Genomic DNA, 23,607 nt, shown 5'->3' on the forward strand with positions numbered 1-23,607 from the left:
GAACTTATCCATCTAACTAAGGAAAAATAGAGGAAGTCATTCAAGAGAAAATGGATAGATGTTTGCTCAATTCTATAATCTTAAAATTTTTATTATATGATTAAAGTCCTATAAACATTACCTTAAATTGTTTTGAAGCACCATCATATTAGAAGGGAAAGGGGTACCATAGACCAGTTTAAGCATTTCTCTTCCCAAATTAGAAATGGCTTGGATATTAGATTAATGTTATATTAAATAAAACTTCCAGTGAACTATTGCCTAAACAAACTACTACAGTGAAGATTCAATGGTAACCCCAAGGCTCAGTGACTGGAGGAATGAGTATGTTCCTGTAAAGAAAAAAGGACATTAAAAAGTATTTCGGAAAGTGGGGAGAAGATAAATAGTGAATTTGAATTGAATTTCAGACATCTATAGGACATTATTAGACTGTAAACACAGGTATCATCATTTGTCTCTTATAGCAGACCTGTGGCTTAATACAGTGCTTTGCACTATTTATAGATTTATTGGTTAACTAACTGATATCCAAACTTGAAATTTGTAATAGGAAGTTAGAGATGCATGACTGGGGTGAATCAGAAGAAGACTGAAACATCACAGATTTGTGTGAGTCGCCCATAGATGCTAATAAAGTCATGAGAAATGTTATCTTTAATAGAGAAAGTGGAAGGAAGGAGAGAAAGGAGATAGAACAAAGTTCTGATAGTGATGATAGCACAAATACCATTTCAGTTGAAAACCAGTTCAATAGAAACAGAACATTACCAATGAAAATGACAGCTGGAAAGCAGATATCTTTAATGAGCTTTTTCTATAATTTTCCTTGCATTTAGGATATCTTAATGTTTATAATAGGAGAAACATTGGCATGGTTTTCTTCCATTATTAGGGGAAGTTGATCTTTTTTATTCTAAAATAATTTTTGTTCTATTTTTAAAAAGATCTATTTTGTAATAAGAAGACTTTAGCCTAACTAGATCCATCTGGAGAAAAATGGATTTTGATTCTAACTACCTTTTACCCATAATGAAACAGTAACAAAAAGATTGTCAACTCCTTCACACACAAGGATGGCAAGTGCCGATCTTCCTTCTGGTAATGGTGGTAGGTTAGGGCTGATCCATCCACACCCAATTGCCCATTTTCCCCTGTGATCTGTGGCACATACTTAGCAAACAGCTGGCCAAAGGTAAAGCCAAGAGCTTGCCCTCGCAGGATCATAGGAACAAAGTCTAATCATTGGTTCCAACAGGGCTGCTTCCATTCCAAATCAGCTCTTAGAACTGCTTCTGCTCACAAGGATTACCAATTCTAGAATTAAAAGTCTCCTCATACATAAATCCTGCCAAAATTCACATTCTCAGGAGCCACAAGTGCCACTGACTGATAGTCGACAATACCCTACCAGCACAAAAGGAGATTTTCCAATACAGTATAAGCAGGCGAGAAGAGGTGGATATAGGGCTGAGGGAAGAGTAATAGCCGAATTTTTCTTCAGCTGTTTTTCAGTCCTGTCTGACTTTTCATTACTCTCTTTGGTTTTTCTTGTTAATGATACTGACGTGTTCAGGATTTCCTTCTCCAGCTCATTTCACTGATTAGGAAACTGAGGCAAACCCGGTTAAGTGACTTGCCCCTGGTCACACAAGTAGGCAGTGTCTGAGGCCAGATTTGAAGTCAGGAAGATGAATCTTCCTGACTCTAGCTAGGCCCAGCACTACTATGCCACTTAGCAGCCCAGGAATGACAATATGTAAGCCTTAATTGAAGTATCAAGGATCGCACTCAAGGATTTATAATTGACCTAACAATAAAAAAATGAATTCATATAGCAATATCCTCCCACACGGACAAATGACTAAAACTAAGTGGAGGAGGCCAGATAATAAAATGCAATTAGTGCTGTTAGATTTATTGGGCAAACAATTGCTTAGTAAGGAAGGAAAAGAAGGCCCAAAAGGGTTCTTCCTTGTAAGAATATTCCTAAAAATTCTTCCTAAAATTTCCAGAATCTCTGACCCCAAAAATGTTGCCAAACAAAACTGTCTATCTAGATGGAGATTGTCCCTTAGGAAATCAGAAAAGCAATGATTGTATCATAGATGGTTCCCAATCATATCAGTATGACAAAAGTTACTTCTCCAATATTTTAAAAGATGTATTTTCATCAGCATTCATATTCCCTCAGGTACCACAGTAAAACATTCTCCTTCCAAACTTTAATATATAATCTTCAGAAAACAGCAGCCACGCTTCCTTATTAGAAGCCTCTCTAAACTCAGAGTAGACCTAATGGCTTTTGAAGAGTCCAGAGGCACCTCAACATCACATTGTAACATTATTCCAATCCTTTAGTGAAATGACAAAAAAATTAGACCAAAAATAGTAAAGACACTGCTCATGATTCTCTATACAAAACTAATAATGTATTTCAAGTAAATATACTAATGATCTTATCATCTGATCACAGCACATCTCTACCTAATCATTGTACATATACATATGTATCATCATATGTATAACATAGACAGTAAAATAGAATAGCACAGGTCTCAGAACCTCTATTCAAATCCAGTGATATGAACTTAAGAAAAATAAAATTAAATAACGGTAAAAATCTTTTCAAGAATTCACTACTAAGTATTTAAAATAAATGATCTCAAAGCTGAAGTAAGAGATAGTAATTTTCCAAATTTCTCCCAAGAAGTTTTTAGTAGCTAAATTTAGTAGCTAAAAAGAATTCTTGGGTAATGCCCTAAAAGAGTTTTAACATGTGAAGATGTTTACAGAGAAGTGAGAGGGTTTTTAACATACCAAGTTTTATCTACTCAAATTGATATGATTTTATAAAGTCTTAAAAGATGAGTCAATTGTTTACTTTATCCAAGCATTGACTTTAGTTTGAAAAAAATCTTCTCCTATTTCTCAAGTTTTGCAAAAATTAAAAATGGCATGTTGTCCAGTTTAATTTTATTTCATGGTGTTTTGTTATTTATCTTTGAAAGGATCATGATGTGCTTACAAAATCTTCTCAGTAATGTTACATTTATAAATAAGGTATGTTCTGCCTTAGTTCATGTTAGCTATTTTTAAAAACTGTAATCTGTTCCTACACCAGTGAATGACAAAGTGCATTATTCAAAGCACAGGATTTTTAAATGCTGTGACATAACCAGGCTATTCCACTCAAGTACAAATAATTATATCTTTGGATGGGGTAATAATACTGCTATACCTAAATTGTTGTATCCATTCTTCAAACTAAACCTGTGGTCTAACTTGTTGCATCTATACCAAAACCTGCTCATTCTCAATGAGTTTGAATTATTGCAGTTGTAAAAACTGAATGCTTTACTAATAAATTCTTTAAAAATTGATGAATCTATCACAGTAAGTAAACATTTCCCAAATACCTTCTGACTTCCTTAGATTTTCTCACCAAAGATCAGCTAAAGTTACTACCTTTAATGAGAAACTTCCCCCAGTACTCTTTAATGCTATTATTTTGTCTCTGCACATGTTGTCTCTTCCATTAGCTCCTCCAGGGCAGGAGCTGCCTTTTGTCTCTCTTTGTATAGCTAGACCTTAGCATACTACCAGGCACATAGCAGATGTTTAATAAATGCTCCCAATGTCTCCCTCAGTCCCTAGGAAAAGAAAGTATAAAAACAAAAAACTTCCCATTAAGCATGCCCATCAAGCACCCTTTTTTCTTGTACTGAGTTAAATATAAAATAAGCCAAAAAACAAACAAATCACCATCCTGAACTCCTCTCTGAACAATAACTCTCCAACATGATGAAAACCAATGATTATTTCCTGACCACTGTTTCTAAATTGAGGTTTCCAAGCAACATGATTTTACCCCAAGTACCTTCATGTGGAAATAACAATTAATAAATTGGATCAGTATTCTTCCCAAATTTCTAGAAAATTATCACATATATTTTGGGAGGGGAAAGGGAAAAGGATTGTTCCCCCTTTTCCTCTAAGTATTTATTGAATGTTGCAAATAGTTCAGTGTTTATGGTTGTTTCTTAAACTCGTGCTGACCCAACTTGAAGGTTGGAAGCAGCTAGCTGGCGCAGTGGATAGAACATCAGGCCTGAAGTCAGGAGGACCTGAGTTCAAATGTGACTTCAGACACTTAACAATTCCTGGCTGTGTGACCCTGGGCAAGTCACTTAATCCCAATTGCCTCAGCAAAAGGAAAAAAAAAAAAAAAAGAAATCATCTTTAATTGAAATAGTGTCGACTATGTTTTTCTCATTCCCATCTAGGAATGGCGAGTGGAAGTACACAGAGAAAAAGGAAAATTCTTTTTTAGGAAAGATAGAGATTCAAGCTAACCTTGAGCCCCTAGCATGTTCCTGGAGAACCAATTTGATAATTTAGTTCTGTTAGTCTCACAAATAATCTAGTTCTGTTAGATTCACACTGTTTTAACCTCGAGATCTACAAACTTATTAGCCATTTACCATGCTCAATGAAGGAGTAATTCTAAATTTCAACAAAACAGAGGGGACTCAACTATTGGAATAAACTGAACATGAAACCAATGCTTGTTTTAGGTGTCTTCTGAATAAGCAAAGAACAATGAATTCTATCTATTACATATAATTAAAAATAATTCAGAAGAAAATGGAAGTTTGGGTGGGTGCTGGGTGTGTTCTCCAAGTTTCAAAGCAGTGACTCATATTCTTTTTAAATTACAAAAACCAACATAATCTAGTAATTTCAATTTATGTGTTTTTAAATTACATCTCCAGCACATGAAATGACTAACATTTTAATTGAAGAATTTTCTAAATGTTTTCTACAATAATGGGTTAGTTTACTATACAACAATTTTTATGCTGCACAAAGTATTACAGCAATCTAAACACTTTGTCTTTTCAAAAAATTTTCATAGTAATGAAATAAGCTATTTTTCAGTGAATAATAGGATGAAAAGATATAAGATATTATATGGATATAATAGCAACATGGATCTTAGCAGTCATCAAGTCTAATCATCTCATTTTACAAAAGTGGAAAGGCCAGAGTATTATTAGTATCTTTTTACCTAGTTAATTATTAAGTCTCAAGGTACTTGCCCATTTCATAACTCCCAGTATTTTCATGGGCCTCTAAGCATGGAATTATTGCCCCATCTTTGGTCCTTGGTTTCCCCCACTTCCTTCAAGTCCCACCTAAAAACAAACTTTCTTCAACAAGTCTTTCCTGATTCCCTTAATGCTAATAACTTCCCTCTGAGATCATCTTCCATTTATCCTATATCTTCTGTGTACATAGCTGTTTGCACAGTAATTCCCCCATTAGAATATGATCTCAAGAAGACTGTTTTCTGCCTTTCTACGTATCCCAGCATAATACATAAAAGGTTTGATAACTAAGGCCATATAAGAAAATAAGTGAGAGAGGTGGAATATGAACCCTGATCCTTTCTCTCCAAAACCCTGTGCGCAGTTTATTGTGTCAATCAATCTTCTTCCCCAAAGAAAACTAGCAATAATATGAATCATACAAAATTATACCCTTCATTTCACCTTGTGAATTCATCCTACATTTACTTATGAGGTCCTGCCAATTAAAAGATTCTTTCACTGTAACTTATTTTTGAAGGAGACTTACTTTACCATATTTTAGTTAAAGATGAATTTATAGTCTTTGTGTTACAAAAGGAGTAAGCATCACACTGGAAGAGGAAGGGATCTAGCTTACTCCTATCTTGTATGTATGTGCACATATACAATAGAGAATTATGGGTCAGTATTTCACATACATTCCAACTTAAGTTGGAAAGAGTCTCAGAAATCAGCTAATGTAGATCCAACCAAAAATCCTCAAGAAATGTTCATCCAACCTTCAATTAAAGATTTCCAGTAAGAGAAAAATCCATACCTCCTAGGCCACTCCTTTCCCTTGATGGAGAGCTAATGCTAAATGTTTGGAGGCTAGCCAAACTATATTCATAATTATTTCTTAAAGTTTACTTTTATTTATGGGTTTCAATAATCATAACCCAAATACATTCCTGGTACATATTTTTGAAGCCACAAGGTGAGGATGCAAAAAAAAAAAAAAAAAAAAGTGCCAATGCTCTGATTGTTTCTGACCTTATTTTTAGGCAGTAAAATAAAGCTGCAAAGAGCATTTCATCTATTAGTCTATGATTTGAAACAAAACAGGTAAATCAAAATCAATTCATTTTCAGTGAAAATTAAGTCAGACAACCTATAAGCGCAAAGGCACCCAGAACTAGCAAATTATGAAGGATAGTAAACAAATGAAAGATAATGAACACATACCAAAATTAGAAAAAGTTGGGAACTACGTATTTTAATTATACTTAAATGTGTACGTGCCTAATACTTGCATGGCATTGTACTCGATTAGGGATAAAAATACAAAAAAATAAAAAAAATCCCTCTCTTCGGGAATCTTAAATTTAAATTCTGCTTGACCTTTTAATTTTTTAATTAATGAATGAATTTAAATTAATAGGTCACTCTGAAATTTAAAAAAGATGTACACATCTTTACTAATTTAATCTTTCTTTCATACCTATAATGCAATAAGAGCATCTCAATTCTTTCCATTCCTCTCAGCATTCTGCTGAACTGAATGAGGTGTTAGATAAATATCTGTTGAAACTGCTATTGTTGGGCAGCTGGATGGCTCAATGGACAGAGCATCAGCACTGAAGTGAGGAGGACCTGAGTTCAAATTCAGAAACTTAATACTTACTAGCTATGTGACCATTTAACCCCAATAAGTAAATAAAAGAAAAAGAAATTGCTCATTGTCAATAGGCAATCACAGCCTATAATATCATCAAATGATTAACAGGATGCTTTCAGAAAAACCTGATGCAGAGTAAAGTAACAGAACCAGAACACAGGTAAGAGCAATATTGATGACATGGCTATTTGCAGCAATATAAGATCCAAAACAATTTTGAAGGACCTATGACAATGCTATCTATTTCCAAAGAAAGAACCAATCAAAGCATTTTTATTTTTTTTCCCTGTGTTTTTTTAATAACTTAATACAAAAATGTTTTACATGACTGTACATGTATAACCTTTATCAAACAGCTTTCTTTCTCAATGACGGGCAAGGGAAGGGGAGGAGAATTTGAAATTCAAAAGTGCAAAAAACTGAAGGTTAAAAATTAAAATGAAAAATTATTTTTACATGTAATTGGGGAAACTCATCCTCTCTGTCTTTACCCACAGCCAAAAGATTTGAGGAAGATAAGAGGTGGGGAGGTAGAGAAATGGAGGAAGAATATTCAATATTTCTTTATCTAATGTTAAAGGACTTTTTCCATCCTTCCCCTCTTCTTCCCTCCCCATGAAAAAGGCACAAATTATCTACAAATTATAAAATCCTATGCCAAGGATCATAAGATCTAAAGCTAGAAAGGCTGTTTTCTCCTAAATTACAATAAAAGATTTTTCCAATTTGTTCAGAAGTATGGAATGTGACCTGAGGCAAATGGCTAGAACACTAGACCAGGACTCACAAAGAACTGAGTTGAAATCCAGCCTCAGACATTGACTTAGCTTCACTGTGTGACCTATGGGCCAGCCCCTTTTGCCTCAGTTTCCTCAACCATAAAAGGAGAATGATAATGGCACCTATCTCCTAGGATTGTTGTGAAGATCAGATGAAATAATAATTGTCAGGCACTTAGCACAGCTAAGATGTTATATGTTAGAAGCTATATAAATGTTACTGTTTTTTCTACTACTATTTCCAAAATCCAGTTAGCACAATGTCCCCACACTTAAATCACCACCCTTTAAGTTTCAGTCTCCCCACCTGGAAAAGGTCTCCCTGACTGATGTAAAACTCAAATGAGATGCTTTTGGATGCTTTATAACCATAAAGCATTGTAGAAGTTTGAGATGTTGTTACTCTTCAATTTTTAAAAAATGAGATCCAGAATGAAGCATACTATATTCACTTTTTTTCTTTATCATGGTTCTTTTTCACAACAAAACTAGAAGTTAAACTAGAAGTTAAGGCCACTACTTAAAACACCCTCAGAATGGATTTTCATTGTGTTCACATTTAAAGCACTAATTCCTTATTATTCCTTGTAAGAACTAAGAACTAAAGTGGTTTTGTAAAATGTTGTCAGCTAAAATACAAGAGAATTCAGCTGCCCATTTAATTCTGTATTAAAAGTAATCCAATAACCTGGCCATCCTCAGCAATGAGATCAACCAAATCATTTCCAATGGAGCAGTAATGAACTGAACCAGCTACGCCCAGAGAAAGAACTCTGGGTGATGACTAAAAACCATTACATTGAATTCCCAAACCCTATATTTATGCCCACCTGCATTTTTTGATTTCCTTCACAAGCTAATTGTACAATATGTCAGAGTCTGATTCTTTTTGTACAGCAAAATAACGGTTTGGTCATGTATACTTATTGTGTATCTAATTTATATTTTAATATATTTAACATCTACTGGTTATCCTGCCATCTGGGGGAGGAGGTGGGGGGTAAGAGGTGAAAAATTGGAACAAGAGGTTTGGCAATTGTTAATGCTGTAAAGTTACCCATGTATATAACCTGTAAATAAAAGGCTATTAAATAAAAATTAAAAAAAAAAAGTAATCCAATAAAAATCCTTTCTGATGTACATGTATAAAGCATGTGGGTGTAAAAATACAAAACCTTGTCAAAAATATATAGGAGTAACAATGCTTTGTCACCAAAATTAAGGGTTTTATATCCCAAACTGGGTCATAGCAATTTCTGCATGGTATTGCCATGACCTATTCTTATTTTATAAACAAGGGGGAAATTTTTTTTAAAAGATTTCCTTTATCACATGAAACACTTTTTTTCTTTCCTAGGTACTGCTTAATTGTCTTGGTGAAAATAATGCTAGTATTTGTTTTGAATCAAATAATGAGTTTTTGAGGCAAGAGACCTTAGAAATAATTCAGCCCAAATCTTCTCATTTTAAAATTGAAGAAATTAAGGTAAGTGACAATTAATTAATTAAAAGCTAAGTAACAATTAGTGTCACACAATTAATTAAGTAAAAAAGCAAGAACAAATTAAAAAATCCAAGCAGGCTCTGTGTCCATACTTGGAATATTCTACCTTCTTGTGTCCTTGGTTATCTTTTGAATCTCAGATAATATCCCACTTTCTAAAGACTTTTCTGATTCTCCTTCATCTTAATGCCTTCTTGCACAGATTGACTCAAATCATACATCTTATTTGTATACAGTTTGCATGATGTCATCCACATTTATCTGTCAGCTTCATGAGAGCATGGATAGTTTTCTACCTTTCTTTGTAGTGACAGTGCCTAGCACATAGGAGTTTAAAACATTTAAGAACTGAAACAATATAATCTTTAAATAAGGTATTATAATCGCATTAGTTATTATTTATAAGAAACCACAAATCCCACTATGAGTAATACCTTATGGTAGATAAACACTGAAAAAGTTGAAGAGGACAAAGATAAATAATGGCTTCTAATATTTTTGCTGACACGTTCCTTCAATTTTTAAATATCATATTATCCCCATTTTTCCAAAACTGCGTCTTGGAAAGATTCATGGTGTCAGTAATACTGGACAAGGTACCTCTACAGATATGAATCCATAACCTAAAAAACAATTTAAAATGATGAACCAGAAAATAAACATTACAGAAGCCCTCAGTTGAATATTAGAAGATTAACAATAAGCATAAAGGGAAAACAACTTCTGATTTCAATTTTAAAGACTGAAATAAGTGTGATAGGAGGCTTAAGAAAGAATATAATAGATATACATGTACGTGGGGGGGAAATTACAGAGTATTGGAAAACTATGTTAGGTTTGGCAACAAAGCCTTTGTTCAAACTAGAATACCCAAAAGGCAAGTGCTATATAAGGAATCAAGACCCTTTCCCAGAGTGATGAGTTACATTTTCAGCCATGCCTTTGTGCTATTTTGCAACAGGAAAATGTGTATCTGTTGCTTAAGTAACATGTACAAGGTCATGTGTAATAATAGTTCAGCTCAGAAAGTTTCACACCTTTTGTTCTCAGTATTTAGAATGTAACAATCAGTTACTTATGCAAAAGATTAGTAGTTGAGTTGATCATCTAAAAAGTCAGTTCCAGCCACAGCCACCCAGACAGACCACTCAGACCACCTTTTCTGTGTGCTGGAAGGTGACAAAAGAAACCTAACTAATAAGTGGCAGAGGCACAATGGGAATCCAGGTCTTCGAATTCCCAAATGCAATGATGCATTTAACACTATTCCACACCAGCTCCCAAAATCTCTAACAAGAAGCAAGTTCAGAGAGAAAAAATAATGCTGTCAGTACCACCACGACCACTCTCCCCCCCATCCTAACCAAGACACATGCACCCACCCAGATATACTCCCATTTGTGGCACCAAAGCTCCAAACCAGGGAATGAAAATGTAGATTAAAAACGCAACATAGTATTTTTAAGTAGCAGCCACCAAAGGTCCCTGGACTCTCACTTTTGATATTCTTCACGGGCCTCCTTATCTTCATGATACCCAGAGTACTCCATGAACTCTACCATCCTCTCAAGCATGCTTTGTTCCAAAATTATCTCTCACTTTTCCTCCACAAACAAAAGTCCCATTCTCTCAGTAAGGATGTTATCCAGTAAAACAATCTAATTAAAAGTAATTTCCAGTGAGATTAAATGACTAAACCTTATGTATTTCAGCCTATCAGTCAGACAAATCGAAGGGAAATAAGTATAAAGGAAGCTTCTGTACTGTCTCTCCTTTAATCCTAACCCTTACCTCTAGAGATAGTATCAGTCATTTGGCACCCCACTCATGAAAATTGGCATCAATCTAAACAATATTTATGTTTTGTGCTGATTTGTTTTTGGTGAGGAACAGATAATTAGACATCAAAAGGCAAATTTCAATCCCCCAAACAATAATCACCTGTCCTCTGCCTTCTTACTATAGAATCGTGACCTTAAATCAGTTTCTTTCTCAAGTCAGTGAAAAATATACTATAAATATGTTCTTTTCAGACGAAGAGCTCTCTACTTCCAACAGGTCTCTGCACCTTCATACAAAGACTTAAATGTAATGTCATTTAATGTATTTAAGAGGAAAATCCCGGGGAAAAAAAGGCAAACAGCAACAAAACAAGAAGCAGAAAAAGGCAGACCCGAGGGATTTTGCTACACTAGAACATCAAATGATTTTCCTGTAAACTGGCTAGTGAGAGAAGCTATTTGTGGCTCTAAAGGACAGCTGAGGAGATTTACACATTGCCCCTCCCAGGAGGCTATTTTGGCCTCACTCAACACTCCCAATTACTGAATAAGGTAGTAATCAAAATCACTGGACAGTAATTGAACACCTTGAGGTGCTTGCATCACTTAATCCCCATTTTGTTTTATCATGAGGGGCAAGGGAATTTGAATTTCTAACTCTATAATTCTTTCATAAATGGTTTACTCTGCACAGAAATTCTAAGACGGCATTTTTATGAACACTTTTTCCTTAATTCTGGGGGATAATTTTTTTCCCATTCTCATTTCAGATTCCTAATTGAAATGTGTCTTTACACCAAAACAACTAGCACAATATTATAAAACAGCAATTTATCTTTTAAAAATGCTTAACTTCTAAAGGCCCAGTACTAAATCTTAGTAGAAATCTGTACCATCAAAAAATTACTTGTAAATTAACCCTTAATCTTCTCATTTAGGCAGCCAGGAAAATTTAAGTAACATTACAAACAAAAATGGGATAGTAATGTTCCTCTATAGAGGACAGTGTCCAATGAGTACACCCACATAAATATTGCTAATCACAGAACTGAATTATAAGACTTGTCCTATGAAAATCAAGTTACATTTTTTCTAATTATAAATGGCTACAATAAACATGACTCACCAAAAGAAAATAATTTATTAATAAAAAGCATTTACAGTTTCAGGTTTTAAAGTTTCATCAAATTATTTGCAAATTAAAAGTTAACTTACTATGAATTAGATTAATTCCTTCACCTACCCCCACTCCCACAATTCTACATGCTTTCCCTGGGAAGACAAAATGACAATGAAAATAAATATAAGGATGATGGGGCAATTATATACTTGTTCCACTTAGTCAAGTAATACCATTTCAGGAGTTAATTATGCTTGTATTCACTTGGCCAAGTAAATACTCATCTTTGCAGCAATTTTCAGTGATTTTACATAGCAAAAAGTTTCATCATTTTTGCAGAAGACACTTCCAACATGTTTTTTAGTAGCAAACAACATTCAAGAAGAGCAACACTGTGGGAAGATTAACATAGTTTCTTTAATACATACAGCCTCCTCCGCTCATTTTCAAAATACCACTAAAGATGATGAGAAAAATATCCTTCCTCCCCTATACTTCATTTTCACTTTTAAGTTATGTCAAAATTGACAATGGAAAATTCTTAAATCAAACTAAAACTACAGTGATCAAATTCACCATTTGGTCAGGATAGAGAAAGAATGTTACAAAGCCAAAATATTCAGAAATTGTCTCAAAATTTCTGTGGAAATAGAAAAGGGATCTTTTTTTTAAAAAGAAAATTATAATATGCTGATCTTATTAGGCTTCATAAAATGTTATTCACATTGTCACTGCAAGATCCAGTTAGTTATTGGATGAGAAGCACTATGACATAGAAGGAAAAGTACTGGTTGAAGTCAGAAGATGAGTCTTCTTTCTATCTCACTAGTATGACCCTAGAGAACTGTAATGAGCCTCACTCACAGCTTTTCTCAGCTATAATATGGGAGCATTGCTACTTAAAATGCTGACGTTGTGAGAGGAAAGTGCTAATAAAATGCAAAATGGCCGAAGTTGGGTTTGTTTTGTTTTGAGGGGATTTTTTTTTATTCCGAGACACACCTGATGAGTTTTTTTTCAAAGAGCACAAAAAGCTATTTTTCAAACCTTGTAGTGTTGTCAAGGAAAAGCAAGAGGAGAGACAACACATGAAGGCCACCGATTTACTGAGGCAGAATTCAGCAAATGAGACAACCAAATCATCTTGTTTCCAGTGAGGCACGCCTTATTTGCCATAGGGTGTAACTAGCTAACCTCATCAGAGGCATTCTATAACATGCCCTAATACTAATAACTTGTTTAACACTAAAGACTCCTTTTAAACAGTTGATTTCATGAGCAGATATTTTTCCAATGAGTCAGTTGAAAAAACCATAGCAAAAGGGAAAAATCAGCAGAAACCAGCAAAAATAGCTCATTTAAACTAAATGAGTTACAATTTTGATTATCAGCAATGTTTTAATCAATGAGTGACTTTTGTTTCTTTATAAATCTGCTTTTAAATGTTATCAAAATATTTAAACCCTCTCCATCCAAAGTTCTAATACAATAGATACATTTATGTGTGCAGTTTAATTTTTTAAAAGTAGATAATTTTAATTGAATTTTCACTCTTTAAAAATTGCTGAACTAATCCAGTTTTTAAAGGATGCCAATAATAAAAAATCATTAATCTTGACAATTCAATTTCAAGAAGTGTGCTAAGCAACATTTGCCTTGAAGACACCTACAAAGAATAAATTTCTATAGTAATGAACTTCAAAATTTATTGTACTTTCAAAATCTCAATTTTAAAAGAAGAAATGGAAGCCCAGATAAAGATTAGATTCAAACTCAGGTCCCAGGAGTCCTCTTTTTTCTACTAAATATGAAAGGGGCCAAAGCCAATTAAAAGGGGACTGGACAACTTACAAAAAGCATAAGAAAATAGACAACCCTCTTTTCTGTCATCATATTCTTTTTTTTTTTTTTTTACTAATAATCATTTTTATTGAAATTTTTTAAAATTTTCAAACATATGCAAGGATGATTTTTTAACAATGACCCTTGAGAAACCTTGTGTTCCAATTTTTCCCCCTTTGCCACTACTCACTCCCCTAGATATCGTCACATTCTTAACCACTTCCCATTACAACCATTAATTTAGGGATGTGCTGCTCTCTAATATGGGAAGTCGAAACTGATACATGTTTTATAAACAATATGTAGAATAATTCTTTTAATATTTATTCAAAAACCAAAAATTTTTATAAGGCCGCACTTTCCTTCTTCCTTGGTATGTGTAATATATAATGTAGCAATGAATCATGATATATTTTCCCATACATTATACTCCAAATGTATTCAAAATCATTTCTAGATACATAAATGTCTAAATCAGGAGTGGGGAACCTTTTTTTCTGCCAATGGCCATTTGGGTATTTATAGCATCATTCATAGGCCATACAAAATTATCAACTTACAGAATTCAAGCAGTGGGAGGTGGGTGTACTTAGCTTTCATCTTATTGCAAGCTGTAGCCTTAGCAAGTGATTTCAGGCGTCTTACACCACCAGATCTAAATGATAATTTCTACTATTTTTTCTCTTAGCATTTGAAAAGGATGATAAGTTTTGATAAAATTTCCTCCAAAGCAAGAACAAGAGAATTGTGTGTGAATACCCAAGAAGAAGAAACATATTCTGTGAAATGTGAATTATCAGCTATTTAGTATACAAAATTCTTATCACCAACATGCATTTGCTAGATCTCAAAAATAAAATCAGTGTCCAAGCAAAATAAGTGTACTGAACCCTATCCAATAAATAAATACAACAGTCAAGCTAACGATTAAGATATCTTTTAAAAACAGACTAAACAGAAAACATTTTCCAAGTTGGGCTTAGGAAATTCACTGCTGACACTGATTTCTTTTTCTTAAAACAATCCACAAAGTATAAATTTTGACTCCAAAATCTCAAAAGAATATCTATAATAAAGGAAACAATCATATATCAAAGGTTTCCATTAAAGAATATGTTGTTTTATATTAACATAAGAAAGAGCTAAGAAAACTTCAGAGACCATGCTTTGGAAGAAAGGAGAAATACCTAATATCTTTTAATTAATTATAAAAATATAAATTATAAATATATACATAAAATAATTGTAAAAATTCAAAACAAACCAGTTAATATTTATTAATGTCTACCAGGTTTACAAGGCAAATGTGGGGGACATAAAGAATAAGATATTGTAACCACATCCTGGGAAATTAAAAGTTTGTCTGTCTTTTATAATATTTACACTTTTAGTCTTTAGATAATTTTTGTTACTAAGATGCTTTATGCAAAAGCATCTATGTCACAGAGATAATTTTCATTTGTAAGATTAAGCTAAAAGATATCAAATGAAGATATCTTCAAATAACAGTCTTTAGATAATATATGCATGAAAAAGAGAAGACAATGATTCTTTGTTCAATTTTCAATAAATAAATGCGAGAATATGGTGGCAGTCCTTCATTAAAAAAAGGACAAGTCATATAAAAAATACTCTAAATCACTACTAATTAGAAAAATGCAAATTAAGACAACTCTGAAGTACCACTGCATCTCTCTCAGATTGGCTAAAAGGACAGGCAAAGATAGTAATAAATGTTGGAAGGGATGTGGGAAAACTGGGACACTATACATTGCTGAAGGAATTATGACCTGATCCAACCATTCTGGAGAACAATTTCGAACTATGCCCAAATGGTTATCAAACTGTGCATAACCTTTGATCCAAATGTGCCTCTACTGGGCCTGTATCCCAAAGAGATCATAAAAAAAGGGGAAAGGATCCACATGTGCAAAAATGTTTATAGCAGCCCTTTTTGTAATAGTAAGGAATTAGAAACTAAGTAGATGCCTATCAGTTGGAAAATGGCTGAATAAGATGGAAGATGAATGTTATGGAATGTTATTGTTCTATAAGAAATGATCAGCAGGATGATTTCAGAGAGGCCTGGAGAGACTTACATGAACTGATGCTGGGTGAAGTGAACATTGTACACAGCAACAGCAAAGATTATGTGATGATAAACTCTTGGATGTGGATGTGGCTCTTTTCAACCATTAGGTGATTCAAGCCAATTCCAATAGACTTGTAACAAAGAGAGCTATTTGCACCCAGAGAGAAGACTGTGGGAACTGAATGTGGATCACCACATAGTATTTTCAGCTTTTTTGATGTTTGCTTGCTTTTTGTTTTCTCTTTCTTTTTCCTTTCTAATCTGATTTTTCTTGTGCAGCATTATTATGGAAATATACATAGAAGAATTGTACATGTTTAACATATACTGGATTACTTGCTGTCTAGAGGAGGGGTTAGGGAAGGGAAGGAGAAAGAATTTGGAACACAAGGTTTTGTAAGGATGAATACTGAAAACTATGCTTATCTTCTGAAAATAAAAAACTAAATTTTTTTTTAATTTTCTAAAAAAAAAAAAAAAAAAAAAAAAAGGACAAGTTTTAATTACTTAACAAGATCAAAGGTCAAACTTTTCTGCAAACTAGACAGGTATGGCCTAGAGGACAGTGGGTCTATTTACATGCTATCTACTGAGTAGATGGGATGTTACATGCATTCTCAAATTAAAAGCACTTTTTTCTCAATCCCAACAAACTAACGGGTTTTTAGGACAAGTGTTAGGCAAAAATAGAATCATAGATACTTAGAAACAACTTATTAACATTTTAATTGTTCTTCTGAATTTTTATTTATTTTGCCAAATATTTCCCAAGTATATTTTAATCTTGTTTGACCACAACTCTGATTCAAGGAGTTGTATTGTTATTGCATTTTTTTCTAATATTTATGTTTAAAAATAAACAATTACATTCTCAAGACTTTCCAAATGAGATGTGTTATCTTTAGTATGTCTGTATTCATCAGACCTCCATTCCCTTATCTTTCAGAGAAGGAATTTGGATGAGATGATCTTGAAAGTTCCTTTCTAGCTCTAATATTCTATAAATCTTTAACTGGCTGTTAAGAGATTAAACTATATATCTAGAAATTCCTCTTCCACAAAAGGATAAGTGTGTAAGTCTATGAAATAAGTATTCTCCTTAATCAACTATTCTACTACAGACTTAGACCCCCATCCCAATTCCATACCTCCTCCTCCTCCACCACAATCACATCATCATCATCATCATTATCATTATTATCATCATCATCATCATCATCATCAATATTATTATTATCATCATGATCATCATCATTATCATCATGATCATCATCCCCACCACTACCTATAGAGTTAGTTACTTACAGAGGAAAGAGGCAGAGTGAACCCCACTGCGTAGAGAAGCGGGGATGGAACGGTACTGTCATGGTACGGATACTTGATGCTGTTGTCACTACAGAAAAAGCCTCTCTGATATGGCTTTATTTTGGCCAAGTTTAGAACAATCAAGGGCAAGGCAGCTGTGGGGGAAGGGAAAAAAACACACATAGTTAAATTCAATTCTCTTCAAAGGCACACTTCATCAGGAAGAGATAAGTATTTATTGGAAAGCAAATCTCAGCTCTTTTGCCCTTTTCTAAAAAAAGGCTAACAGCCCATAATACCCAAGGGCAGCATTCTCTGGTCAGCAGTCCACAGCATCCCTTCCTCTATAGCATCCTTGCCCTCCCAATTCAATTCCACAGAAACAAATTCTCTTAAATTCTCTACATACTTAAGGTCTAGTCATAAAGTAAGCCCACTGCAAGAGAGAGGGGAATTGGTACAGCAAAAAGTTAAGCTATGAAAAATTTCTAATGTCATTGAAGTCTTCTGTACCTTATTTGAGCTCTATGCCTAGAATGATCCTTCCACCAACCCTAACCCTTCCATTTCTTAGAATTCCTGCTCTCTTTTTCAGCACTCACCTCAAGTATATTACCTTCTACAGAAAACTCCTGAATCTCAACTGATAGCATCTTCCTCTAAAATCACCTCATATTTGCTTTGTATATACTTTGTTTCTCCCAAAAGAAAGTAATAAGTTGCCTGAGGAGGCATAGTTTCATTTTGTTTTTGTCTCCCCAACAGCTAACATAAGTATCTGGCAAGGGATACTTACTCGGAGGGGAAAAAATGTTTTTAAGTTGAAGGGGAGGAGGGAAGAAGCATCAAAAGAGCAAAGGTCATAATGAATCACAAAGGAACGTGAATAGACTTTGAGTAAAGAAAAGTAAACAATGAGCATCTTTAGATGATTGGTATTTTAAACACACACAATATCAGAATTTTGGTAAGTATTAAGTGAACAAAAAACCAGAAGAACTATTTATACAGGAACATTATAAATTAAAAATAGCTTTCAAAAGATTTAAAAACTCTGATCAAAGCAGTAACCAATCACCCATGTCTTTTTCCAGAGGAGTAGGAAAATATGTTTATCTATTATATGACAAATAGATGATGGGCACAAAGTACAGAACCATGGATTTTTGGACATAGCCACTGGAGTGGAGCACATTTTGGTAGACTATACACATTGAGTACAAGGATGGGTTTTTTTTTTTTCCTTCTTTTCTTTCCCTCTGTCAATGAGAGGCGAGAAGGAGAAAGTGACGCACAAAAGGGGGACTACTATAATACTTGTATAGGAGAGAAAAAAAGTTAAGGAGAAAGTAACAAACAGGATAATTTTCAAAGTATTTTATTGTGCATGTGGAAGTGCCTTTTTTTAAATGTTTAAGTTCAGAATAACACAAAATAATTTTAAAGAAACTACTCAAAGCAACTTGTTTTTTCTAAGTTAATTTATCTTTTGGAATGACTATCAACTATTAACCCAAATACTCTAGGCATATTTTTAAACAGAAAAAAAAAATTCAAACAATTCAACAAATATCAAGATTCCACTACCTATTCAGACTAGTTAGGCAGCTGGTGACAGAGTGGATAGTACTTTAAACCTAGAGTCACAAAACCTGGGTTCAAATTCAGCCTCAACTACTTAATAGCTTCGCAACTCTGGGAAAGTTGCTACACTTCTGCCACAGTTTCCTCAGCAGGATAATTACAGTATTCATCTGCCAAGTCTACTGTGAGAATAAAATATTTTGACTTCTGGGTAGCATGAGAAACAAAATAAAGGATTAAACATTTCCCCCAAATTCCTAAAACCTCTGAAATCTCTTCAAAACAGAAATTATTCACCAAAAAAAATAAAAAGTGACTTCAGCTGTCACCATGGTCTAGGATATCTAGAATGCAGATTTAAAAAATAAAACAAGAACTGATGCTCACTGCCCCTGAGATTACTCAGTACCCTTTCCCCACTTCCCATTCTATATGATCATTAAGCACATAGTAACACATCCTCCTTTTTTTCAGTGCAATGGCACTAACAACCTAACCTTGACAGCCAAGAGCAAAAGCCCCCCAAGAGCAAAAGCCTACCAAGATCAGCAGCCCAGAAGCAGCAGTACTGCAAAGCTCTGAACTTCCAGTGCCAAAGAAGTGGAAGGGCGGGGGAAGAAGAGGGGTTGAGAACATGTAGTACTCCACCAAGACTGAGGGAAAGAGCACAGCACCCAGTTGGGGCCAGTTCTGACCATTCAAAAATCCTTTGGAGTGTAGACCTGAATGGATGAATCATGAACTTCCCACTGTGGGAGGAGGCTGAGACACTGAGAATTCAGCCCCTAAGAAAACCACAATCAGAGATGAGGGAGTTAGGAAATGACTGATAAGGAAAAGGGCTGGATGTGGGGATAGAAATGACTGAAAGTATCAAAGATCAAAGGAAAAAGAAAACTATGATCTTCAATATAAACAGAACAATAAAAGAAATAGTAACAAACAGAATGAAATATGGTTCCCAGATATAGTAAACAAGTTCAAAGACATATGAATAAATACTGAGAAATAAAGGAAAATAATCCAAAACTTGATGAGAAAATCTTCTAGAATTTGAGAACACAGAACTACAACATGGCTATTCCTGAATGACAAGAAAAATGAAAATTTATGTCCCACACAGTAAAAAAAAAAAAAAAAAAAAAAAAATCAACAGAATAGAAAATCTTGAATTTGCAGTGGCAAAAGCCTCACTAAAGAACCAAGAGAACAGATCAATGATAAGCATATATGCAGAAGTGAAGGACAACCTAGCAGAACAAAAGCAAAAAAAAAAAAAAAAAAAAAGACGATAACTACCCAGAATTTCTGAACATAGAAAATAAAATTCCAATTGAAAAGAATTCACAGATCGTCTCAAAGTAAAAATAAAAAAATAAAAAAACTTTAAGCAGCATAGTGGTTAAATTTATTAAATTAATTTGGAAACAAGTTCTACATGACTTCAAGGGATCTTCAACGTAAAAGAATAGACATTTGACTAACTCAAGTCTATTTCTGCACCTATTAGAAAAAGAAAGGAATGGAATAATGTGTTCCAAAAAGCAAACAAAAGGGCGCAGTATATAGTCCAAGTGATCTGTTATGCAAATATGAGCTTAACCATAATGGACAAAAGTACTCTCCAATTCCCCAAATAAGGAAATTCAAAAAAAGTGAATAAATACAGCAGACAAGGACAGGAATAACATCACAGTGACCAGAAAGAATTAGACTTCTTTCTAAATGTTTAAAAGGAGCCAGGGGGTGAAAGCAGAAATATGGTAGAGATAACAGTAAAGAGGCAGAGAGGGGGTATTATAGATAGAAAATGGTCCCAGCCTGCCTACAGATGAATGCTTCTTTTGTGGAATTACATGGGAATTAAAAGGAAGAAGAGAGAAGCAGGGGGACAGAAAAGGGATGTGCTGTAGTCAAATCAAGAGCTAGCAATAAGGAAAAAGTAACCTCTGGGCTCAAGGAAAAGTTTCAGGTAGGGGTTGACCTGGGAAAAGGAAGAAAAGAAGGCCTAATTTTGGAAGTGGGAGGGGATTCCACTGATCAATGAAGGGAGTTGTCAGAATTGGAATCTTGGAAGCAATTGACACCAGGAGGAGTAGGCGAGCATAGAAACAGAGATTTCCAGGCAAATGTAGAGGAAAAAAAGGTCAACAAGAGATGGCCATAAATCAGTGGTGAGCAGCATAATCCTGTACATGGTAGGAGAGGGATTCTACCTCCGGCAATGACTTTTCTAATACCTACAATAATTGTTATTGTTTTTTTAAGTAAAGCCTAATGGAAAAGGGGAAGCTCTGGGAAATGACCTACAAGGAAGCAGCCGAAAAGAATAAGGGAGAGCTTAGAATAGATAACTTGGAAACTATGACTGCAAGGAGAATACAGAGAAAAGAAAAGAAACCAAATAAATACAGGTTTCAGAGAATGAAGGTCTAGAGTAAACAGGAAGAGAAGATATAGAATGTAGAGTGTGAGAGAAATCTTTTTGGAAAAGGGGCACACACACACACCAAAAGAAATGTATAATCTAAGGAACAAAACCAGTTTATGGGTTGGAAAAATAAGTGGATTATCCGAAAAGAGGGGATCAAGAGGGAGATAAAGAGAGCCAGTGAAAACAAGGTCACCTTTAAAAAAAAAAAAAAAAAAAAAAGGCTAAGGGAACATAATACTGTGTTTACAGCAGAAGAGGAAACTCGAAACTGAAAAGATCCTGCACAAGCAACATTAATGTATCTAGGATAAGAAAAACAGTAGTCAAATGGGGGGAGGGGAGAAATCAAATTTCCAAAAAGTGTTTCGTATTCAAGATATATATAGACAATAGATTTTCATACATATGACTCATTGCCATCCTGCCAGTACATAAATGGTCAAATTATATATACATATGTATGTGTGTATAAGAACAAATCTCAAAAGCAAATCATTCAAGTATTAATAATCACATTTTTTTTAAAAAAATGCTTCAAATCACAAATGCTGAGCAAAACAACTTAAGTTTCACACCTCATACCTTGAAAATTGAGGAAAATGACAAAAAAGAGAGAAATAGTCAATGCTGAAAGAGTTGTACTTACACAATTTTGGTGAAATTGTGAAACATTACAACATAATTATTAATTACTACATTGTTGGTGTAACTGTATAACCATTTTGGAAAGCAACTTGGAATTATGCAAATAGAGAAGCTAAAATATCTATACTACTTGAACCAGAGAATCCATTAATCCATTAATAAGAAAAAAGTACCCATACATTCCAAAATGTTTATATGAGCACTTTTTGTGGCAGTCAAAAATTAGAAACAAAGTAGATGCCCATTTACTAGGAAATTACAAATTATGTTATATGACTGTAATATAATATTTCTGTGCAGTAAAAATGATGTGTTGTTTACCCTATACTGGATTATTTTCTATCTAGAGAAGGGATCGGGAAAAGGAAGGGAGAAAAATATGGAACATAAGGTTTTTCAAGGATAAATGTTGAAAACTATCTTTGCATGTATTTTAAAAAATAAAAAACTATTATTAAAAAACAAAAAGAAATGATGTGTATAACAAAGACAGAGAATCATGGAAGGACTAATATGAACTGATACAAAGTAAAATAAGCCAAGCCAAGAAAACAATCTATACAGCAATAACAAGATAAGAGGAGAAAGGGGAAGAGAAGAATGTTATATACTCAAACTGATAAAGATTCACTGGGATTTAAATGAAGGAATATAAAAAGACACTTCCCAACATACCTCAGCTTCATGGAGGTCAGAAGTCTACAGCAGTTATTCACTGTATATTTTGGGATCTTGGCTTTTTTTTCTCCTTTTTTTCTTATTAAAGCTTTTTATTTACAAAACATATGCAAGGGTAATTTTTCAACACTGACCCTTGCAAAGGCTTGTGTTCCAAATTTTCCCCTTCTTCCCCCTATCCCTCCCCTAAGATGGCAGGTAATACATGTTAAATTATGTTAAAATATATGTTAAATCCAATATATGTATACTTATTTATAATGTTATCTTGCTGCACAAGAAGGAAAAAACTGAGAAAGAAAACAAAATGTAAGCAAACAACAACAGAAAGAGTGAAAATGCTATATTGCCATTCATACTTGGTTCCCACAGTCATGGGATCTTTTCAACATATCAATCATGTTGACTTTTTTTCTTTCCAAAAAAAATTTATTATATGGAACAACTTTCTGGGAGGGGGAGGAATACATCAAACATTATGGAAACATAAAAAATAAAGACTAATCAGAAATACAATTATATGTCTTTTAAAGGAGCTGGACATCATTTAGGCACAATACTATTATCTGTGACATATTTGTTGTTACTATGCTTTTGTTGTTCTGTAATTTTGCAGAATCTAGTCTTTAATATGAAGTAATATTTCAACTTGTTCCATGTTCCAAAAGAAATTTATTGGGATAAGACTGTGCCAGTTTGGAAGACAAGACACATTTTTATTAGATACTTATGTGGGGGAGGGGGAGAGACTAAGTTCAGAAATGACTGATAAAAACCATTTGTGAAACAGAAAGAAGAGACCAACGTAGGCTAAAATAGTCAAGAAGAGGCTGGAATCAAGCTAGACCAACTTAAAAGAGAAGTAGAATAGGCAGAACAAAAAGATCTATAAAACAAGAGACTACCACATCTTGGGAAGGGAGTGAGCTAAGAGCACAATGGGTATGGACATATAATACATTCCATAAACATAAAGGAGATTTTCCTGGCTAGAGCCAAGACTTTTCCTATATAGTAGAAGCAAGAGATATTGTTGGATGGCAAATAAAGGTTAGGACTAGATTTTAGGAATTGGTAGTGAATCTGGGGATTT

The 23,607-nt window shown here is 34.0% G+C and overlaps 1 protein-coding gene across 3 annotated transcripts in view; it reads right to left on the reverse strand.

Moving 5' to 3' along the window:
• Nucleotides 1-23,607, reverse strand: part of PLPP1 (phospholipid phosphatase 1) — a 108,922-nt gene that overhangs the window by 50,132 nt on the left and 35,183 nt on the right. The window contains exon 2 of one of the 3 annotated variants that reach the window (XM_031965108.1): nucleotides 17,174-17,328. The exons of the other annotated variants lie outside the window; for them this stretch is intronic. Coding sequence (XP_031820968.1) covers nucleotides 17,174-17,328 — 155 coding nt within the window. The remainder of the gene's footprint in view (nucleotides 1-17,173; nucleotides 17,329-23,607) is intronic. 3 annotated transcript variants of the gene reach the window in all.

Source organism: Sarcophilus harrisii, chromosome 1 (genome assembly GCF_902635505.1).
Source record: "Sarcophilus harrisii chromosome 1, mSarHar1.11, whole genome shotgun sequence".
NCBI classification, from domain to species: domain Eukaryota; kingdom Metazoa; phylum Chordata; class Mammalia; order Dasyuromorphia; family Dasyuridae; genus Sarcophilus; species Sarcophilus harrisii.